This window comes from Artibeus jamaicensis, unplaced genomic scaffold, assembly GCF_021234435.1.
Source record: "Artibeus jamaicensis isolate MK-2021 breed Jamaican fruit bat unplaced genomic scaffold, CSHL_Jam_final contig_519, whole genome shotgun sequence".
NCBI classification, from domain to species: domain Eukaryota; kingdom Metazoa; phylum Chordata; class Mammalia; order Chiroptera; family Phyllostomidae; genus Artibeus; species Artibeus jamaicensis.
In genome coordinates this window covers 29,445,889-29,468,012 of record NW_026521871.1, presented here as the reverse complement: position 1 = coordinate 29,468,012, position 22,124 = coordinate 29,445,889, and the positions used below count along the sequence as shown (strand labels likewise).

Sequence of the window (22,124 nt, the reverse complement as noted above, 5' to 3'; positions counted from 1 at the left end):
TTCGGCTCTAGTCGGGCCATGTACGACCTCTTGTGGTTTAGGATTTTAAATGATCAGTCAGCGTCAGAATTGGAGACCTCAATTTTAAAGACTGCGAAGCCGCACTAGTCGTTACCAGTAAAGAAGGACGCAGAGGCCTCTTCCACTTCAAAATTTATTGCACTCGCAAGCGGAAGACCTATAGGTCCGGTTCAGAAAAGCGCCCGTCGGGACCTCGAGGCCAGGAATAAAAGATCCTGGTGTTTCTCCTTTTCGCTCAGTTTAAAAGGCAACATCGCTGGCCGCCCGTTCAGCACACTTAGGACCCTCGCTCTGCTGCTGCCTCATCTCTTAGGACCCCACAAAGAAAGAAGCTAGAAGGGGCTTTTGTTTGTGTCCTGAGGGGGAGGCATGTCTGCAACCGGAACCAGTACCGTGGGAGGCTTGCGGGAGTGGCCGCGTCCTTCCGTGAGGCGCTGAGAGCACTTCCCCGGGGTTCTGAGCTTGGAAGGCCGCTAGGTGCCTTCTTATATACTCCTTAGGAGCCCAGCAGACCTGCCAACGTGGGGCGGCGGCGACGGCGGCGGCCGGGGCTGGGAGCGTTAGCGACCGGAGTCCCAGCCATGGCCGAGTCTGTGGAGCGTCTGCAGCGGCGGGTTGAGGAACTGGAGCAAGAATTGGCCAGTGAAAGAAGTCGGCGGGCTCTCGGGGGCGGCGACGGGGGAAGCGGCCGAGCCCGCATCGAGAAGATGAGCCCCGAAGTGGTGGACTCCAACCCCTACAGGTGACCTGGGGTCGGAGGGGGCGAGCGGGGCGAGGTGACAGTCTCTGTGTGGCCTGGAGTGAAGAGCTTCCCATTCGACCAGCTCACATGGCATCCCACCTCCCTTTTCTTGTTCTGAGGATCATGGCCCCCCAACAGGCAAGGCCAAACCTTAGTAAGGGTCCAAAGATGTCATTTCTCTTTAAAAAATTTAAAAAGAAAACCTAACAAGTGAATCAGCCATATGGTACTGCGCCTGCGCCTGCCCAGGACACGTATGCAGTTTTCTGCCGCTCCTGGCTGTATCATTCAGCCTCATAAAATTGATAGTAACACCTTTCAAAAGGTGACAACAAATGTAAAACCCGCTAAACATAACCTTCGAGTTTTGAGTTTCGTAAAGACTTCTTAATGTTTCTTAAATGGGGGTGTGGTGGGAATAGCTTGTTTAGTTCTAAAGCCATTGGATTTTACCAGTTCTGTCCCCTCCCCATTTCTTCGTTTTCTCAAGTTAACGCAGCAGCCGAATACAGCGCAGTGGTTAAGAGTAACATCTCTAGAGTCAGATTAATTAGATTCAAATCCCAATTCTTAGTAGCTGAGTAATCTTGGGTGAGTTATGAACATGTCTGCTTCAACTTTTCACTTGTAAAATGGGGATAATGTTAATATCTTTCTCTGTCAGAGTTGTGAGGATTGGAAACGTCAGTATATGTAAAATTCTTAGAAGAGTTTGTACATGACTTTATTGCTCAGTTGCATATACCACCGTTAACTGAGCTTTCACTACCTGCTAAGCACTTTTTGTGCGTCGTCACTCTTGCATTTCCTCCCCACCACAACCATAGGATATGACCATTACTATTTTACCCATTTTATAGATGAGAAAATTGAGGCTTAGAGAGCTGTTGTGACTTGCCTCAGGTCAGGGAGCTAGTAGTACATAGTAAGGCCTGGACTGGCATTAGATTTGTTTTACTTCAAAATTCACATGGAACTGTCTCCCCAGTAAAAATAAATAAGCCAGTAAGTACTGTGGCTAAAATTTGGATAGTTCTTAAAGTAGGTGAAAAGTTTTAAAGTAGGTGAGAAAGGAAAGATGTTATTGTTGCTCTTTTCCTTTAAAGAGCAGGAGAGTTTGGATTTTTTTAAGTTTTTATTTATTTATGACATAAAAAGCCTCAGAGGAAGTTTTGGAGTAAATGAATTTTTTTGACCAATGTAAAATGAAAATTAGTATTTAGGTGCAAAGATTTTAATTATAATGCTTATACTAGAAAAACATGACAAAATTCTAATTGTTCCATAATTACAGAAGAGTTCATATTAACCCAAACCAAATGAAATCATTCCAGGTTCTTGTTTTTCCCTCACTCATCAGATCTAATAAATTAGCACATTGTCTCAATTCTACTTTCTTCTTTTCCTTTTTCTTTCAATTTTATTGAGATATAATTGACAGGTATAATTGTGTGTACTTTGACTGTTTCCAAATATGAAGGATTTATGATCCAAAATTTTGAGATTTTGAATAAGTATGAATTGGCATCTCTAATAAGAATGAGTGGAAACTGTTCCATTGGCATCCTTAAACATTTTGTGATTTTACAAATGAAAATTTTGAAATTTTTCCATTCAAGAATGAAAAGCAAGGAGATGTGGATCATATATTTAGAATCATCTTTCAGGCATTATTTTAATGTGAGACAATCCATTGACTTTGTGTTAATCACAACCAAAGTTCAAAATTCAAATACAAACATTTAGTATTTTCTATCTTATTTGCACCATTTGTCTTTCTTAAAACTGCTACATAGGAGATGGCAGTTTTCACCCAAAGCTCTTCATTAGTACGTGGAAATTTGATAAAGGTCGGCCTAATTTTCTGAGTATTCATTCAGCAAACATTTAGTGAGCACCTTTTCATTTCTAGCCCTCCTGGATGGTATTGTCCACCATTTATTACCTGTTCCTTATTTATGCACAGACCCTGGGGAATACAAAGTAAACATGATCATTTCCCTCCAGAGATTACAAGATAAGCATGAGATAGATAGAAAGTTAAATATGGGATTGCAATGTGAGTGGTAAGAATTACCACTTGGATCAAGTACAGGGTTATCAAAAATACAGGAGAGGGGTTTGTAGGTGCTCAACATCATTTAACTGCGAGTGACACAAAAGAGGTGTAAAGCCTCAGACCCTCAAAGACCTTTTGCTTTAGTTTGGGAGACTCAATGGCTGTAAAATAATGATCCAATAACACAACGGTAAAATTGTGTGAAATAGAATATAATTATAAGCATATGGAGAAAATTGAAAGGGGGAGCAGAGGTTTTAAAATGAGAAAACTTGGTTTCAAATACTAGTTTAAAAACCCAGCTCTGAATCCTCGTTTGCCAGTTAGCTAATCTTGGGAAAGTTAATTCACCCAGATCTTTCCCTCATTTGTAAAAGGGGGTTGCACTACACTCTTTTTGGGGTTACTTATGAAGATTACAAAGAACATCGAGGTAAAGATGGCAGATTGATCGTAGGTGTTTATTATCACTGTCTACCTAGTCCCACCAAAATGACAGTAAAGTGGAGGGTTTCTATTAATAATCAGGATAGGGGCGGAACCTGTACTTGAAGATTATAGTAACAAAATTTTAGAAACTAGAAAAGGGATGAATGACAACGGATTTCATGGATCAAGTGAAGTCAACTCTTAAGCCTACACTTTACATCACAGAATTCCCAAAGGCTTAGGATTGGTTCTACACGGGCTTAAGGTAGGACTAAAAAAGATATGGTTGAAAGTATGTTGAATAAACAGGGCCCAGGTTTCCTATGTTGCTTTTTGTAGCTGAGGTAGTGTGCCATGGACCAGCTGCAGCAGGGTCCAGGGATTCCAGAAAGGTAGGTAAGGTGTTGGCGATGGGTAACAGATGACAACATGCCTCAAAGGATAGTGAAGCTCTGTTCCGTTTATTTGCAAGTACAAGCAGGTTTTTATATTTTCATTTTAGGTAGTGATTAACATTTGCAGGTGTGTAGCATGATCAGTTAAGCAGAAAAAAGGTTGTAACCTTTAAAACATTTTCCTCTTTGTTTTAAGCCGCCTGATGGCATTGAAACGAATGGGAATCGTAAGCGACTACGAGGTATGATAAACTTTCCCAAGTTTTTTGAAGATGATTGCAATAAATGAAAATAATTTTTGATGAAGACTTATTAACCAAGACATATAATTTTGCATTTTACAGAAAATCCGTACATTTGCTGTGGCGATAGTAGGTGTTGGTGGAGTTGGTAGTGTGACTGCCGAAATGCTGACAAGATGTGGCATTGGTAAGGTAAAAACATTTCTCTTTGCCTATTAGGTAGAGAACTACTCACTTCTGGAGAAAAGCAGGTACAAATTAGGATTTTTCTCTCCTTATTACTAATGGCTTATTGATTTGCGGTGTATTTATTCAGATTGTTCTTCCTACCCAAGGGAGTTAAGACATAGCCCCACCCAAATGGAAGCTGGTATTGATGCTCATTAAGCAAGGACTTTGTAATTGTGTTCGGGAACTTTTTTGTATAAACAATTTGGACTTAAGTGTTTGAAATTGAACTGGAGAATGCTCCAGATTTTTTAAACCCATATATATTTACTTTATTTTTTTCTAAAATTAGCTTAGACTGTGGATTGGAAGAAGTAACTTTATTCCAGGTATCAATCTACCAGTCTTAGACTTACAAAGCTGGAGTCCATGATGTTAGATATATAGTGGTTGAATACATAAACTTTCCACAAATTCTGTACCCTTTAATTTGTCATTTTGATAAAGCATGCACTTTCCTATAAAGTTTATCAGTGTTTTTTTAATATGTTGGTTCACTCCACATGCCAAATTTGTAAAAGAAAGTAATTTCAAAGTTGGCACTCATTTATCAGTATAAACAAAACAACACCAAAATACTAAAATTGTTTATTAACATTTTAAAGTCCGTGAAGAGGCTCACAAAAGCCAGCCATCAGCTGTTGACAGAAGCATCCTGGCTGACCGACCCCGGGCAGTACAGGTCCTGGAGACCCGTGGTTTTTAGGTTTGATTGTGCATCAGACGCCCTTGGAAGGCTCATTAAACCACAGATTACCAGACCCTTCCCCAGTGGTTTCAGTCCTGAAAGTTTCAGGTGAACCTAAGAATTTGAATTTTTAACAAGTTCCCAGGTGATTTTGATCTTGTTGCTGGGATGGCACTTGAAGGACCTCTGGATCCTTGCTACTCAAAGTATGGTCCCTGAGGTAGTAACATCAGCACCACCTGGGAGCTTATTAGAAATGCAGATTCCCAGACCTCACCCCAGAATGCTGAATCAGGACCTGTATTTTAACAAGATCTCCAGATAATTTGTATGCATATTAAACTTGGGGAAGTGCTCCTGTATATTCACAAGCTCCACGCGATGCTGATGCTAGACCAGGACACGTTTTGAGTATCAAGTGTCTAGACAGTGACTGTCAAATACTGCTGTAATTAGAATTACCTGGGAAGTTTAAAAAAATTCTCATATCCAGACTGTACCCCCCAATAAGTTAATCACAATCTCTGGGAATGGGACCCAGACATCTGTATTATTTTAACTCCCCAAGTGATTCCAATGCACGCTTAAGGTTGTACCCCAAGGATCTACATAGGTAAGTAGGGGAGTGCAGGGTTAGAGAGCCAGGGCCCACCGTTTATCCCAGAAAGTTTATGTCTGGAATCCCCAGTGCTCCCTGGAGCCCCAGATCCAGATCAGCTGCTTTATTTTACGGATGAGGAGGACACTCATCTGTTTCCTTTTTCACATTTAGGCCTTTTCACATTTTTTTCACATTTAGGCCTTTTTAGGCCTAAAAAGTGAAAGTGACTCACCCATTATCAGAACTAATTAGTGTCAGAGTTACAACTCACCCCTCCTGTCTTCAAATTTAGGGCCTTCTGCAATTTACTCATAAATTGGCTATGCAGCCAACACTCAAACTTAATGCTTGGCCTGACCCAGTAAATATTGTTGTATGAGTTTAAATAAATCATATTTTGGAGACTCGGGGGGTAGAAAATTATCATAGGGGACATAAGTGATATCTTTTCTAGCAATATTTTAAGGGTTATTTAGGTGTTGTTTTTATGCACTGGGTTAATTTTTTTAGTTTCCATATGGAGAAGAAGGAAAAGTCATTTTTTAATTTTGTTAAATTTAAGATGCTGGGAGTTGTATTACAAAGTCACAGAATTTTAGACAAGGAAGGGACTTTGGAAATCCTTGGGTCCAGTCTGTTCTTATTGGTAAGAAATGGGATCTTTGGGCCCTGTTAAAGTTGTGTGTGTGTGTGTGTGTGTGTGTGTGTGTGTGTGTGAGTGTGTGAGAGAGAGAGAGAGACACTGTCGTGCCTAAATATATAGCAGTGAACAGGAAGTGATTAGTTAGTAATTCTTTTTGGAATAATGCTTTAGCTGTGGCATGGGTACTTATGGTGTCATATTAACAAAATGAGTCATGCTATACTATAATTTTAAGTTATGGCATTTGTTTTTATCTTATTGAAAATTTTATTTATCTAATGGGTTCTTGGTTTTTAGCAAGAACTCGGAATGAACATTAATTTGGAGAGGCAGTACAGCATCATGGTTAGGGGGCAGATGCTGGACCGAGAATGTCTAGATTTGACTCCCTTTTCCACTACAGATGAGCTGCGTGGCTTTTGAGCAAGTGCTCTAGTTAAATCTCATTTCTAAAATGAGGATAACAGTATCTATGTGTTGAACACTTACCTCATATGAGCATTAAATGAGTTAATATATGGCATCCAATGTTTCAGACTTTATAATTACTGCCAAACTGTTAAACCCATCAAATGTAAACCCTACTATTTCATTCTCTCTTATGCTTTTCATCAGAATACTGCTATTTTTGTTCTAGTTGCTACTCTTTGACTATGACAAGGTGGAACTGGCCAATATGAATAGACTTTTCTTCCAACCTCATCAAGCAGGATTAAGTAAAGTTCAAGCAGCAGAACATACTTTGAGGTAAATGAAATAACAATTAAAGACCATATTTATTGAAATCTTACTTCATGTATTTGTTATGAGTTAACGTGATGTATAAATGGACCTGACTTTTTCTTTATAAAAATGCAAGTTTCACTTATGTGAATGATTCTCTTATCTCTTGGATCTGTGTTGGCAACCTTTTCCTGTAGAGGGCTAGATAGTAAATGTTTCAGGCTTTGAGGGCATATGACTTCTTTCAAAACTGCTCAGCTATGTCTTAGCAGCTATCTATGCCTTAGCAGCTATCTATGCCTTAGCAGCTGTAGGCAATGTAAAAATGAATGAGCGTGGCTTTGCTCCAATAAAATTTGATTTAAGGGCTCTGAAATTAAAATTTTATATATTTTACATGTCATGAAATAATTATTGTTCTTTTGACTGTTTTTTTCTGTAGCCATTTAAAAATGTAAATCCATTCTTAGCTTTCAGACCTTACAAAAGCAGGTGGCAGGTCAGTTTTAGTCTAAAGGCCACAGTAGGCCAACCCTTATTCTACGACGTTTCTTTGTGGGCCCAGACATACTTGCACTGAGTTGAGTGAAGGAACAAAGAAACTCTTTTGTCAGGCTGATGTGTAGCTAACAGAGTTAGTTGATAAGGCTTAATTTTCAGCACTTAGATTGTGGGAACATTTTCATAAGCCTTCTGATATATTAAGAGATAGAAGACTGCTTAGGGTTTTCGTTGAATAGCTTGAATTCCATTTCTCTGATTTCTGTTAAGTGATCTTTGTTTTTTTTCCTGCCTTCTCTTAACGTTCCTACTAGTAGGTTTTATACTCATTCCTTTTTCCTCTCTTAGGAACATTAATCCTGATGTTCTTTTTGAAGTACACAACTATAATATAACCACAGTAGAAAACTTCCAACATTTCATGGATAGAATAAGGTAAAATTTTATTTATGAATATTTTTCATAGTGTCCAGCTTAGTTAAAAAGTATTATTAGAAAAGATACTGATGACTAATTCAGTGAGTTGGTAGAATGAAATGTATTTTTGTTTTTAAAAGTTAATTTTTGTGTAGTTTTTATATGGGGGGAGCTCAGTTAGATGTATATACATTGTCCAAAATACAATGGTAACACCAAAATAAAAAACCAAAAAAACTCTACTATCATAATAGTATAACAAGGAATCCCCAATTATACATTCTGTGTTCTATAATATATTTCTATCTGAAAGTGGTTTTCTACAGAGACTCTAGTATTACCACTGAAATAATGAGTTGCATTCAATTAACTTTTTGTTACATTTGAACCAAAGTCTGAAAGCTGGTAGGTAAATGGTAACTTTTGTAAATAGACTATACTTGCATCCTTGTACTTCTCGTGAGAGAAGTACTAAACTATGTTGATGTTCTATTAATAGTTATTTAATAGTCTTTTTATACTGGATCTTTAGTATTACTTACTATTTCATAATTAACTTAAACATTTACTGAAACAATAGATGTATGACTGAACAAAAATAAATTAGAATGTATTTTGTGTCCTGATTTTTTTCCTAATAAAATTTATTTTCTTAGTAATGGTGGATTAGAAGAGGGAAAACCTGTTGACCTAGTTCTTAGCTGTGTGGACAACTTTGAAGCTCGAATGGCAATAAATACAGTGAGTGTTCCTACTGGATAAAATGTTGCACTTACGGATTTTTCTATTTTCCTGTTATGTTCTATTTATGTATATTCCCCATCCTAAAAGTAGTTCTGCATTTAAACCCTTTTATAATGTGTCTTATTTATTTTTAATGTTCTCTTCACCTACCTTTGAAATGTACTCTAATGGCTGGGGCACCTGTCTAGCCTTGCTATTGGGACATATGTCTCAACTTTCTGCTCTGTCAAATGCCACTAGAGGAAACTATAAAATAGCAGATACTTGTGATGTACAATTTTTAAAATAAAGGAACATCTTATAATACTGTTATTCTTTGTCAGCTTTGGTTTTAACTTAACTTTTGTTATTTTAAATAAATGTAGAAATATATATAAATTGCCTCTAAAAATGGTTTCTCAAAAATAAAACTGAATTTTTTTTAACTATTGTATTTTTAGCTTTTCAAATGACATTTGGCATTTTTTGTTGCTGAAATAATTTTAAAAAAATTAAGTTTTACATTAGTAAGAAGTTCAATGAACTATGCTTTAATTTAATTAGATTACTTACTGACTGCTTACCTGCCTGTTTATTTTAAACAGAGTGACGATGGCCAGGGAATCCCATTATTTACAACTTACCTCTCTTACTTTGAAAATTAATTTCAGAATAAAATTGATTTACACTTATTATTATACTTATTATTAATTTACACTTCATTCAGAAAATTAAAATATACTTAATTCAACCTCAGTTTTTCATGAGAAGAAGGTATAGTAAATTACTTCTTGCTCTTTTCTTTCTTGTATTTTTACCTATTTCTACCAAGGCTTGTAACGAACTTGGACAAACATGGATGGAGTCTGGGGTCAGTGAAAATGCAGTTTCGGGGCACATACAGCTCATAATTCCTGGAGAATCAGCCTGTTTTGCGGTATGCATACTTCATTTTGGGGTATTTCTCACTGTTAAGCACTACATTTCCTACAGGCATTGAAAGTGTATTACAGTGCAAAGGAAAACAAACTGAACACGGCGGGACACTATTTGAAATGTACACTTTCCCTTTTTTGACACATGCTCTTTTTTTAATCTTTTTCCTGCAGTGCGCCCCGCCACTGGTCGTTGCTGCAAATATTGATGAAAAGACTCTGAAACGAGATGGTGTCTGTGCAGCCAGCCTTCCCACCACGATGGGAGTGGTTGCCGGGATCTTGGTACAAAATGTGTTGAAGTGAGTGAAGCCTAATTTCTCTGAACAGTCTTGTTTCTTTTGATAAAAATAAAGATATTTTAAGAAGTATTTTAAGATTTGGAATTACCAGGTATTTAATTTAGATTTTGAAATTTAGTCTTAAATATACATGTATTTTTAATTTTATGTACTATGTATAATAATTGTATACTTTTTATTTGTATGTAATATACATTAATAGACATAATTTAACTGGACAGTTGACTCTTGAACAGTGCAGGGGTTAGGGCACTTACCCTTGTGAAGTCAAAAATCCATATATAACTTTTGATTCTCCCCAAAATGTAACTAGTTAATACTAGTCCCTTGGTATCCACTGAGGATTGGTTCCAGGACCCCCACGGATACCCAAATCCGAGGATACTCGAGTCCCTTATATAAAGTGGTGTCGAGCAATGCGTATAGTTGGCCCTCTGCATCTGCAGATTCCTGTGGATAACAGAGGGTTGACTATGTAGCTACTGAAAAAAACAAACATGTATATGTGAACCCCGTGCAGCTCAAGCCTGTGTTGTTCAAGGCCCAACTGTATGATTATTAATATGTGTAATATAATAATATGCATACACGTTTGTGTCACTGTCTACATTTGGGAAAGCTTTTGTTAAGTGGTATAATGGTACTGGTGTATTTATGTGACTCCTTAACCAAATAGTATAAATTTCTACAGGTTTGACCAAACGTTGGAGACTTAGGTATAAACTCACATGTTTCCACTCTCAATTTAACTCTTACTAAAAGTAATATGAATGTGATTAAACATTAACCAGGGTAATATCTCCATTATCCCAAAACAAATATCCAGCAACCACACCAACTAAGTCCAAGTTTCAACCTTCGTTATCTCATGGCACATACAAACTAATTACTAAAATTCTGTGGCACACCACAATATATATTTTTTGCTGATCTGACAAAAATGGGTATCATTTTGACTCATTCACATAGGATGGCTATTGTCTATTGTTGTGTTGGCTGTTGTAATTTTTTATTTGACTACCTCAGGGAAAAGAGGTCAGTGCCCTGACCAAATAGTCAGTTACTGAATGTTTTAAAAAATCTAGGATAAATATCCTGGGACACACTGGTTGAAAATTTCAGATATAAGCTGTAACTAAATAGGACAAAAGTTTCTTCAAAAATAAAATTACTGTAAAAGAGTTTTTGAATCAACTCACACTTAATTAAAAGTAGAACTCCTTTAGGTGCTCCCTCTCTCAGGCCTTTTTTTTTTTCTTGTCACTTGACAATGTTAATAAGCTTAGTTATGTTTCCTAAACCTCCAACACAGTAAGAACAGGCTGCAACATGATGTAGGGATGCACTCTGATATCAGAAGTGTCTACTACCAGCAAAGATGCTATAAAAAGCATACGTAAGAACTCTCGAGGCAACTGTCTGGAGCTATTTTCTATGGGAGCAGACAGCTTGTACAAACTTCAGGAGGCCCTGGCTAAACCAAACACTTTGCAGAAGGACATGGAAAGGGCAAAGGAATCCCGGCTGTAAAGTCTTCTCTCTCGGGTGTCATATTTAGCAAGCCTTCTATTGAGGGACACTTAGCTACTTACAGATATTTTGCTATTGTTAATAATGCTGCAGACAACATCTTGTCGTATATTATCTTAGATTTTTATAGTTTTAATTTTTAGGAGTGGAATTTCTGGGTTTATGTAAAATTTATTTTGACAGATACTACTAAGTTTCTCTTTCAAAGGGATTGTACATTTCCATCACAGTGTAAGAACACCTGGTTTACACACAGCTTTGATATCATTTGACATCATAAAACTCTTTAATCTTGGTCCATATGATATATGAAAAATGGGTATCTCTTTTAATTATATGTGTGATAATTTGAACACTTTTTTGTGAATTACTTGCTCATATTCTTCACTGTTTATTTTGTTTTTCCTTGTTGTATATTAAGAACATACATTTGCAAATATTTTTCCTTTTGTTATCGTATATATATCATTTTCCCTCTATATACAAGCTTCTGAAAGGAATCAGATTAGAGTGGGGGGAAGCACAGGAAGCTTCATGCACACTGGAAATGTTCTGTGTTTCGATCTGGTAGTAACTATATGGATGAAGACTTTTGTAAGATTTAATTGAGCTTTACTTTTAAGATTGTAAACTTTATAGTACTGTATAAAAATTTTTAAAAATTAGATTTAGTATCATATCTCAGGAATTTTTAAGACATACTTCTTTGACATTTTAGTCTCTCTGAAATCAGTATGCTTCTTAAAGTTGTTAACATACTATCATTTAATTGGCAGCACTTTATCTTTATTAGAGATTCAAAAAATAAGACTTCTATGGTTGATGAAAGTAATCTTTCTTGATGTCATTTAACAAATATTTTCTACGAGCCAGGCCCTGTAAATGAGACAATAAATTTCTGTTTTCTTGGTTTCTTATTGCAAAACTCATTACTTATTTAAAAATTGTTTTCCAAAAATCTGATTACTTTCTTTTAATACTTTCATTCTTTTATTTATTTAAGTCTACTTTGATTTGTTTCTCTAGGTTTCTGTTAAATTTTGGTACTGTTAGTTTTTACCTTGGATACAATGCAATGCAGGATTTTTTTCCTACTATGTCCATGAAGCCAAATCCTCAGTGTGATGACAGAAATTGCAGGAAACAGCAGGAAGAATATAAGGTACATGTCAGTCTGTCAAAATATATGAGACAGCATTTTGCATAGGATAATAACTTTGAAAAGATATTATCCTAATTAGATTTGGAATGATAATTAGATTCTGGGTTCTTAAAACTTTTAATTTATCCACCATGCTTCAAAAATAAAAATTCTGTTCAAAGTCCTTTTTGCTTTTGATTGGATAAAGAGTCTGTCTGAATTCTTGATTAATGCGTCAGAGAACTGAGGATGAGTTCAAACGCTTTGACACTGTTTGATTTCTACAGAAAAGAGTGGCGGCACTGCCCAAACAGGAGGCTGTTCAGGAAGAGGAAGAGATAATACACGAGGACAATGAGTGGGGTAGGAAGCCTTTCATGAATTGGAAGGGCAGCATAAAACATAATTAGAGAATCCAATTACAATTAAGGGTATAGAAGTTTTGAGTTCTTATTGCTTATTAAGTTCCTTTACAACTGTTAACAGGTCAAATTTAATTCTGCAGGGATTGAGTTGGTATCTGAGGTTTCAGAAGAGGAACTGAAAAAATCTTCAGGTCCAGTTCCCAGCTTACCTGAAGGAATCACCGTGGCCTACACAATTCCCAAAAAGGTATGTCTAAAACCTGATTTACCATAAGTAAATATTGTATCAGAGAAAATGTTTATCTTTCTTCTTCATCCAACTTTATAATACCAATGCATTATTTCCTGTATTAGATACTTTACACTGTAGGCATCAAGATGTGTGAGAGAAGTATTCAGTGCTAATACGGATGTGCACGCAGCACATTTAACTTTGTTCACTTACTAACGGATCAAGTAAAATAGATTTTGATAAAATGAAAATATTTTTGTAAGTTGGTAGTTTTAGCCACAATACCATTTAAAAGTACCACTTCAGTAGATAGCTCAGGAATATTGAAATTACTGCCTTGTTAATCAAAAGACTGATGTAGAAAGTAAAAGGACTTTGTCTTTCCTAAAAATTAGAAGGCATATTTAGTTTTTAAAAAAAAAGACTTTGTAAACTTGTTGAACATGGTTAAAGCTTACTGATTATATATTTCTAAGCATCAAGAATTGTATATGGTTATTTTTTCACTATATTTTCCTGTGTTGATAGCAAGAAGATTCCGTACCTCAGGTAACAGTAGAAGATTCTGGTGAAAGCTTGGAAGATCTCATGGCCAAGATGAAGAATATGTAGATAATGGACTGGACTACATTTTATTTTCTGTGTTGAAGCCTATTCCTTTGCAATTAAAAAAAATCATTTTAAAACCTGACAAAATTTAGGGCAACATCAATTGATGTGTTTTCTTTGCTAAATTTTTGTTATACTTCTTGAAAATACTTTAACTGTTGCTTTTTGCTCCCCCACCATCAACTAAGTCAATAACTCTTCATTCGGGTAAGAAAATTTCACAGGATCATTTTAGGCAGTTATAAATCCTATTGAAAACTTAGCTTTGGAGATGCTTTGGTCTTTGTGAAGGATGGAAGAAAGGACCGATTTGATGCTACACATATCCTTTATTTCCAGTAATCCTTTGCGGTTTGTGGTCAGGGGCAATGAAGCAGTATGAGGTCCCGAAATATCGGGAGAAGGACAAGAAGTGCCACCGCCAGATTTGCACCAGCAGGTATGTTCTCATTGTTTTGAAACTGCTCTCTACGAGAAAACTGCTCACCACACTAACTTGACCAACAAAGAATTTACAATGGTTAACCTGTGAAAGCAAACATTCCCTCAAACGTTTCCTGATTACATACTGAAATGTAATCATTGGAAAAGTTTGTAAACTTGTGAATTATATATTCAAAGTAGTCGGGCAACCTAAAGGACGTGTTTTTGTGGATAGACAGGTTAAGGTAGTTTGAGGAAGTACAAACTATATTTCTCCACTGACCATGGAAAAGGACTCATAGCGCCTGTGGGACATATGTCTGGAATCAGTGTACTTTAATGAGGGGCAAGGGATGCATGGAGGCTACAGTCATCTGGATTAGAATCCTATGGGTTACCTTCTGAATACTGTATTCCATTTAAATTTGATTCCCTAGTATTGACAAGGGTTTGTCCCGGAGAGTGGGTGTTAAAGGGGCCTAAAGTGCCTCTGCAATGACCGACATGGATTTATTCACTGGAATCGCACCATTTGCCCCGATCATGACCACCAAACCATAAATTGACATGCCGGTTTTCTCTGGACTTACATACAAATAATGAAGGCTTAGAGAGCCTTGCCTGTAACAAATTCCCATTGGTTGGGAGACCAATACAAAATCATGTGTGTGTAACCATTATCCGAGTGAGCGCCTGTCTCACTCATGTTCCCAGTGTCCGAGGGAGGAAGATCCGTAATCCAAGAGATCTGTAGGCTGTTGTTATGCTTATCTATTCTGATGATTCTTTGCTTTGAAAATATGTCTAAATGTATCTTTAGGGGGAAGATGTTATGGAAAAATTAAAAAGTGCATTCTCTACTTGTAAAATAAACTTCTAAAAACTTATTTCAGAAAGCCCCAAGTATCAGATGTGTTCGATATATTAGTTTTGAGATTCTAGGACTGTATCGTGATTCTTTGGTTTAGAGTAATGTCAGGAGAGTAGAGGGGCAGTTTTGTAGCCGTGAAACTTATGTGGCCTTGGTAGGTCATTTGACATATTTTTAAAATTTAGTGTATTCATCTATAAAAAACTTGTTACTAGAGATGTTTTGAATTTCAAAAAAGAAATTCAGTGTTCCTAAATCCTATTTCTTTGTAACCTCTGGTATGCTAATTTGGTAAGGCTTTATTTATCATTTAAAATTTTAATAGTTTGATAAAGTATAATAGCTAGAACTTGCCGTAATTTAAAAAATTTTTAAATATATTTTATTGATTACACCATTACAGTTGTTTCATTCCTTCCCTTCATTCCCCTCCTCCCTCCCCCATCATTCCCCCCTCTTTAGTTCATGTCCATGTGTCACAAGTTCTTTAGCTTCTACATTTCTTATACTATTCTTGCCCTCCCCCTGTCTTCTTCCTACCATCTATGCTACTTATTCTCTGTACCTTCTCCCCCCTTCTCCTCCTCCCACTCCCCTATTGCTAACCCTCCATGTGATCTCTCCATTTCTGCAGTTCCACTCCTGATCTAGCTGTCCTCTTAGTTTGCTTTTGTTTTAGGTGCAGTTGTTAATAACTGTGGGTTTGCTGTCTTTTCGCTGTTCATCTTTTTTATCTTCTTTTTCCTTAGATAAGTCCCTTTAACATTTCATATAGTAAGGGCTCGGTAATGATGAACTCCTTAAACTTGACATTATCTGAGAAGCACTTTATCTGCCCTTCCATTCTAAATGAAAGCTTTGCTGGATAGAGTTATCTTGCATGTAGGTCTTTGGATTTCATGACTTGGAATACCTCTTTCCAGCACCTTCTTGCCTGTAAGGTCTCTTTTGAGAAATCCGCTGACTGTCTGATGGGAAGCGGTCTACATCTTTGTAGGTGACTGTCCCCTTATCTCTTGCTGCTTCTAGGATTCTCTCCTTCATTTGAATCTTGGCTAATGTAATTATGATGTGCCTTGGTGTGCTCCTCCTTGGGTCCACCTCCTTTGGGACTCTCTGAGCTTCCTGGATTTCCTGGAGGTCTATTTCCTTTGCCAGATTGGGGAAATTCTCCTTTATTATTTGTTCAAGTAAGTTTTCCACTTGTTGCTCTTCCTCTTCCCCTTCTGGTACCCCTATAATTCAGATGTTGGAGCGTTTAAAGATGTCCTGGAGGTTCCTAAGCCTCTCCTCATTTTTTTGATTTCTTATTTCTTCATTCTTTTTGGTTGGATGTTTCTTTCTTCATTCTGGTCCACTCCACTGATTTGAGTCCCAGTTTTCTTTCCATCACTATTGGTTTCCTGTGCATTTTGCTTCATTTCACTTAGTGTAGCCTTCATTTGTTCATCTAATTTGTGGCTGAAATCAATCAGTTCTGTGAGCATCCTGATCACCAGTGTTTTGAACTGTGCATTGGATAGGTTGGCTATCTCTTGGTTGTTTAGAAGTATTGGCTCTGGGAATTTGAGTTGTTCTGCTTGAGCCATAATGTTTTGGTCTGTTCGTGCCTGTTATGTAAGAGGGGCGAAAGCTTAGGTGTTCATCAGTACAAGTCAACCCAGTTGCTGGGTTGTGTCTGGGGGCGGGGTCAGAGAGGGAGCAATGGCGTTTGTTCCACTCTCTCTCAGATTTCTGTCCCCTCTGCCACTTCCCACAAGCAAATTGGGCTCTTCTGGTGCTGGTTCTAGGATGTGTGGGCTTGTGTACTTTCTAGGACCCCGTGGGTCTCCCCGGAACTCTCCTGTGAGGCTGGGAGCCTCTCCTGGCACCTCAACCCCCAAAAGTTTTTTTCAATGGGTGCTTTTAAGCTTTATTTCCCGGCACTGGGGCCCTGCATTGCGCGGTCTCACTGTTCGTTTTTTCGCCTGGTTTATTTGCACATGAATGTGTGACCACGGTCAGCCAGCTGCCTTGCGCCCTCACTGGGTCTGCCCATTGCCACCCAACGTCTGGGATCTGCCAACTTCAGCCTGCGTGCCTGGGACGCTCCAGCAGCCACCACTTTTCCCTGCCGCAACCTCTCTCTGCTGGCTGCCAACTCCGCCCCTCTGACCAGTCTGGTTGAATGGTTGCCGTACAGTTCAATTTTCTGTCAGTTCTGGTTGTGTTTTTGTTTCTAAATCTTTGTTGTCCTTAATTTTGGTTGTGCAAGGAGGTAGTGTTTCCACCTACGCCTCCATCTTGGCGGGAAGTTTCGCTAGAACTTGCTGTCTTCCAGAAAGTTTGTCTGCTCTTGGCGCTGCACACTCCTGACGTCTTATATCAGAAGATCTTGTCTAAGTTGTCTAATTTTTTTTTAAAGTTTTAATTTATTTTTAAAGAGGGGGAGAGAAGGAGAGGGAAACATCAATGTGTGGCTACCTCTCACACACCCTCTAGTGGGGAACCTGGCTTGTAACCCAGGCATGTACCCTGAGTGGGAATTGAACCAGTGACCCTTTGATTTGCAGGCCAGTACTCAGTCCACTGAGCTACACCAGCCAGGGCTAAGTTGTCTAAATTTTGATATTACATCTTCCATTAAAAAGTTATTAGATTATTTCACCAGAAAAAAGTCTGGGAACAGGTATCTTTTATCTTTTGTAATCTAGAGTGTTCTCTTGACAGTCTGATTGCCCTGAAAACTTGTATATGCAGGCAGCTAATGATAAGAAATGAATCCTTACTGAAATTGATACTACTAAATAAGCCCATAGTGCACGACAAGATGTAATGCTATTGTTTCTAATGTGAAAGATGCAAATATGGTCCCAAGATTGCCTTAGAACAAAATATCTAAATTTTAGTAAAAACAGTAATGTTCAACTTTAATCCCTTCCCTCATTATTAATGGGAAGTTAGTTTGTGGTACTGCTCAAATGATTTATGTGGTAAAGAAAATATGTACTACAGGTTTCTTTAAAGAAAAATCCTCCCTTAACACCTACAAACACCGACAACACAAAAAGGTAATGACCGTTGAAGAGTGTTAGGGAAGCTCTGAGCCCCACCCACACTGCATGAAAATTTCTTTCTATAGAATGTTAATAAAAAGCCATTAGTACCATAATTTGGACCCTTCCAATTCAGTTTTATAACTGAGTTGTTGAAAGGTTCTTTTTTGGGGTGAAGGAGGATATTAATGTGAACACAATGTCCCTGGTTGAGAACCTCGAATACACATCATACCTGTCCCAGGTAGCTTTTCTCTTTTTATGTAGTCTATGTGAAAACATAGGCTCAAAATACAGTTTTAAAAATTATATTTAAGCCTAAATATTTTGAAATGTAGTCACCCCCAAATGTACTTAGTGAATTTTTACCATAGGCACTTGAATAATATTAATAACTTGAAAAATATTAAGTTTCCATTTTTTGTTTAAAGTCCAAATTTTGTAGGCATAAAGAATAAATGGATATTATTCTTTTGCTACTTTTGCCTTTTTTCAAGGTTCTTCTAATATATTGATCTCAAGTTATTTCCTAAAGCAGATTTTAATGCATTTAAAGTTAATGTATTACTTACAATATATTATCACTAAATAATCATTTTAAATTCTAATAGCTCAATTATAAAGCCAATGTCCAGTATATTTGTAATTAGATTAGTTTGTGCCTTTCATAAACCCACAAAGATGTATTATGGTCATATTTGATATTTTTTCCCTCTTGAACTTCTCTCATAAGGGGGAAGAAGGATGTTTATTTGATAAGATTTCACCTAATTTCTTTTTAAGTTACCACTGTTGTGCCTTAAAGTTAGACCAGCTTCTTAATCTTATGTGCATCTGAATCACCGAGGGATCTGGCTAAATTGCAGATTCTGATTCAGTAGGTACAGGGGCAGGCTCGAGAGTCTGAATTTTTAATAGGCTCCCAGGAGGCAGTTCAGGGACTGCCCTGTAAACAGCCAGGCCTTCAAGTCACTAAAATCCTACAGTCACCAAAGTTCAAGTTGAGCAAACTACTTAGCAAGTACAGACAACATTCCAGTCCTTTTTATAATGTTCAATGCATTTCTTAATTATGTAAATATAAACTGCTTGTATAAATGAATGGGAAAAAGCCAGAACATCAAATTGCACTTTTATTTTAAAACAGTGAGGCATGGTTATTAAATCTTTTCACCTTTACAATGACTACATATCAGAATCTTACAAATATTAAAGTTGAAGATTTTTTTATATATAAGTACATAAATGGTACAAAATAATATAAAAATGTGACAAAAATATTTATAAAATCTATAAAAATATTTAATTTTCAGTATAGAATCACAGACCTTTTAAGGTAGGACAGAGTAGAACACCAGGACCATATTTTAGGTCAAAGAACGCCAACCAGCTTGGTTTGTTACTGCGTCAACAACTTCAGATTACACAGATACCTACTACACAGTAAAATATTACACAATGTAGACAGCACAGAAAGCAGGGGCTTGGCCCATTCTGCTCAAGGAAAAGATAGAGTAAGAGAAATGTAGCAGTCAGAGATTTCTGTTATTAGTTCATTTTACAGAAGACAATCCATACTTTTCATAAACATTATCCCTTCATTTCTGGAAACTTTTCTTTGAGGTAGGGAACTGGGCCAGACTACTGCTGAAAAGCAAGGTAAGCAATGGTGAGGTAAAGCAATGTCTGAGAGATGACAAGAACATGGAATTCTTGAACTCCCCGTCTTAACTACTCTGCCAGCTCTGGTTGAACGGAGGCCGCTCCGTTCTTCATGTCATCTGAGGACGTGAGTGTCTCTACAGCCTTGGATCCCATGCAGCAGGGAAGTTAGTTCTTTCAGCTGCAGCCGACATCATCATGCCTCAAACGTCAACGAAGTCCAATCGAATTTTATACAAATACCATTTCATATAAAATAAAAATAATTTTCTTAAAAACATTTTAATAAGTTATAAGTTCTAATGTTCCAGATGTTTTTTCATTATTTTATCCTGAGGTGCATTTGCAATGAGTTGTACTTGCTGCTATTACCTTTGTCCTTGATGAAGGAAAACATTAGGAGAATGGGTTGTTTTTACACTAAATGTATCTCCACTTGATGAGTGTCGGGAAGGAGCTTTTCCGCCCAAAAGGGATGTTTCTGCTTCTTTTATTTCCATCGCCCTTTTGTACAGTTCAGCAGCTTTTTCAAAATCCCCTTCTTCATAGCTATTAGAGGGGAAGAAAAACCTCTTAAAATCAGAATATAACCTTCTAACAATTCTAAATGACCTTACAGGATTAAAAAACAAAACAAGTGAATAATTGCTTATTTTCACCCTAGTACATTTATTTACTCGGGTCAAAAAAAATAGAATACCCAAACTCTCTTCCTTTCTATCTGTGCTGCTAAGGAACATTTCAGTGTCTCCTATGGGCATCATTAAAGCCATGTTGTGGAGGATGCAGTGAAATTTCTAAGGGAAGTCGGGAATTCTCTGTATCCGGAGTTAAACAAACACGAAGCAGAAGTCAGCATGTTCTTAATGGTAAATTAGCTCTGAGGACAGCACATTGCTCATATTTTTCCAGGGCCAGCTGGCTGCAAATGTAAACCATTCTTCACTATTTGCCATGACAAGTTCCTCTGCAAAATACATTGTGCAACCTTCACTTTGTGTCTATTTACTACTACTGCATCTCTTGAAATCACTCAACCAGAAACAACCCTTCCACTTCCAAGAAAAAGCATTTAGCAACAAGTAATTTTTGTCATCTCATGATGAGTCAAATTAAAAGTTGTTCTAAAAGGGAGTTTGGCTGTGTGGGGAAAGTGAAGACATTCTTACCTAAGCACAGCTAAATTTTTTAACGTTTCTCCAACTCGAGGATGCATCCGACCCAGGCTGTCTTCATAAATCTTTAATGCTTTTTCATACAGTGGCAGTGCTTCGATGTGTTTTTTCTCATTAAAAAAGGTAACAACACTCACTTTAACACATTGGGTTTAGGAAATCATTATTAATGCACTCTGGATCAAGCTGACCAAGTTGGGTAAGCACTTTTAAAATGTTAATATCCTTCCAAACTATGTGGATAAACAGATTAATTTGTGACTAATCATAATGGGGGAAGCAGTACAATGGAAAATCAGAAACCACTTTTAGATGTAGCTTGGTAACCATTCATCTACATCCAATTGCATCAACACGACCTTGTTTCTTTACTGACCAGTGGGTACAAAACCTGTTCTCACCTGTCACAGGCAAGTATCCCAGCTTGAGGATAATATTAGATACAGAGATGCAGGGAGTCTCCGGGCTTTAAAAATACTAAGCCTATGCAACGAACTAAACAGTCAGTCAGTGCTTTATACTAGGAGGAATGTGACCTCAATGATTTCTCAAGTATTAAAGGTCGCATTAGGAGATAACCTTACATTTCCATGAATTATTTTTACTCTGCCACATCTAATTCATATTTACCTACATTTTCTACCTTAAAACCATTCATTTATAGAGTGAAAGTGTGGGAACTTACCATCTGGCTATAGAGGACAGCTAAGTTCACCAAGGCAGTAGCTACACTGGGGTGCTTTGGGCCAAAGGATTTCTGCCGGATTTCAACAGCCAACTCATACAAGGGTACAGCTTTGTCAAGTTTCCCCTGAAACATAACAGTGAAATCTAACAAAAATATTAAAGCAATAAATACTATCGCAGCTTTTCCATAAATAAAATTTTGTATTAAAAAGTAATTTTTGAGAAAAAATTCAGACACATTACCTCCTAGCTCAATGGTTGAGTTCAGAGACAACTGGAATCTAATAGAATATGTAAGTAAAACTATATTAAGTACAAAAACATCTTCTTTGATCATTAGAAAGCACTTTAGGATTACCCATCATTACTCATCCTTTCTGGTAAAGTAAGGACATGACAAAGTGCAGCACGGGGCAAAAGCAGGTTTGCAGCTGTGAGGACACCAAAGGCGATTTCTTCTGTATTATTATTTATTAATTATTGTACTATTTTCCATAGGAACAACTGTAAACCTGCTTTGCTTCATCCTGTATGTTGGTTATTATATATAATTTAGAGATGGCATCAAAATAAAAACTAATTTCCCACCAAATCTTTTCCAGACTTTTCCACTTATTTTTTAATTGTTAGGGAGAAACAACAGCAACGCGGCCTTTTTACTAAAGCAACCTCATCGCCTGGAGGACCAGGAAGGGTCCCACGAGGTCTAGAGACAGTGTAACAGCGAATGCAAACTGCACTGGAT

At 37.2% G+C, this 22,124-nt stretch overlaps 2 protein-coding genes across 5 annotated transcripts in view; one reads left to right on the top strand and one right to left on the bottom strand.

Annotated features, from left to right (window-relative positions):
- Positions 1 to 17: 17 nt before the first annotated feature.
- On the top strand, positions 18 to 22,123 carry UBA5 (ubiquitin like modifier activating enzyme 5). 3 transcript variants are annotated; one of them, XR_008392339.1, is made up of 13 exons: positions 18 to 763; positions 3,843 to 3,888; positions 3,991 to 4,080; positions 6,686 to 6,795; positions 7,621 to 7,707; positions 8,346 to 8,430; positions 9,245 to 9,349; positions 9,522 to 9,649; positions 12,206 to 12,341; positions 12,608 to 12,683; positions 12,826 to 12,932; positions 13,446 to 13,965; positions 22,010 to 22,123. XR_008392339.1 is itself a non-coding variant. In XM_037143884.2 (12 exons), exons 1-12 carry the CDS (start codon positions 603 to 605, stop codon positions 13,527 to 13,529), a joined length of 1,215 nt encoding a protein of 404 aa, XP_036999779.1. In that variant the 5' UTR covers positions 18 to 602; the 3' UTR covers positions 13,530 to 14,836. The 3 variants fall into 3 exon arrangements, 2 of the variants coding, with proteins under 2 accessions (XP_036999779.1, XP_036999780.1); XM_037143884.2 differs by lacking the exon at positions 22,010 to 22,123 and having other exon boundaries at positions 13,446 to 14,836; XM_037143885.2 differs by lacking the exons at positions 18 to 763; positions 3,843 to 3,888; positions 22,010 to 22,123 and having other exon boundaries at positions 3,989 to 4,075; positions 13,446 to 14,836.
- NPHP3 (nephrocystin 3) overlaps positions 18,989 to 22,124 on the bottom strand; it is a 40,130-nt gene continuing 36,994 nt past the window's right edge. The window contains exons 25-27 of one of the 2 annotated variants that reach the window (XM_037143880.2): positions 21,378 to 21,503; positions 20,687 to 20,802; positions 18,989 to 20,066 (exon numbers count right to left, since the gene is read on the bottom strand). In XM_037143880.2, coding sequence (XP_036999775.2) covers positions 19,886 to 20,066; positions 20,687 to 20,802; positions 21,378 to 21,503 — 423 coding nt within the window. In that variant the 3' untranslated portion in view covers positions 18,989 to 19,885. Of the gene's footprint in view, positions 20,067 to 20,686; positions 20,803 to 21,377; positions 21,524 to 22,124 lie in introns of those variants that run through there. The other variant, XM_037143881.2, reaches the window with a different exon arrangement.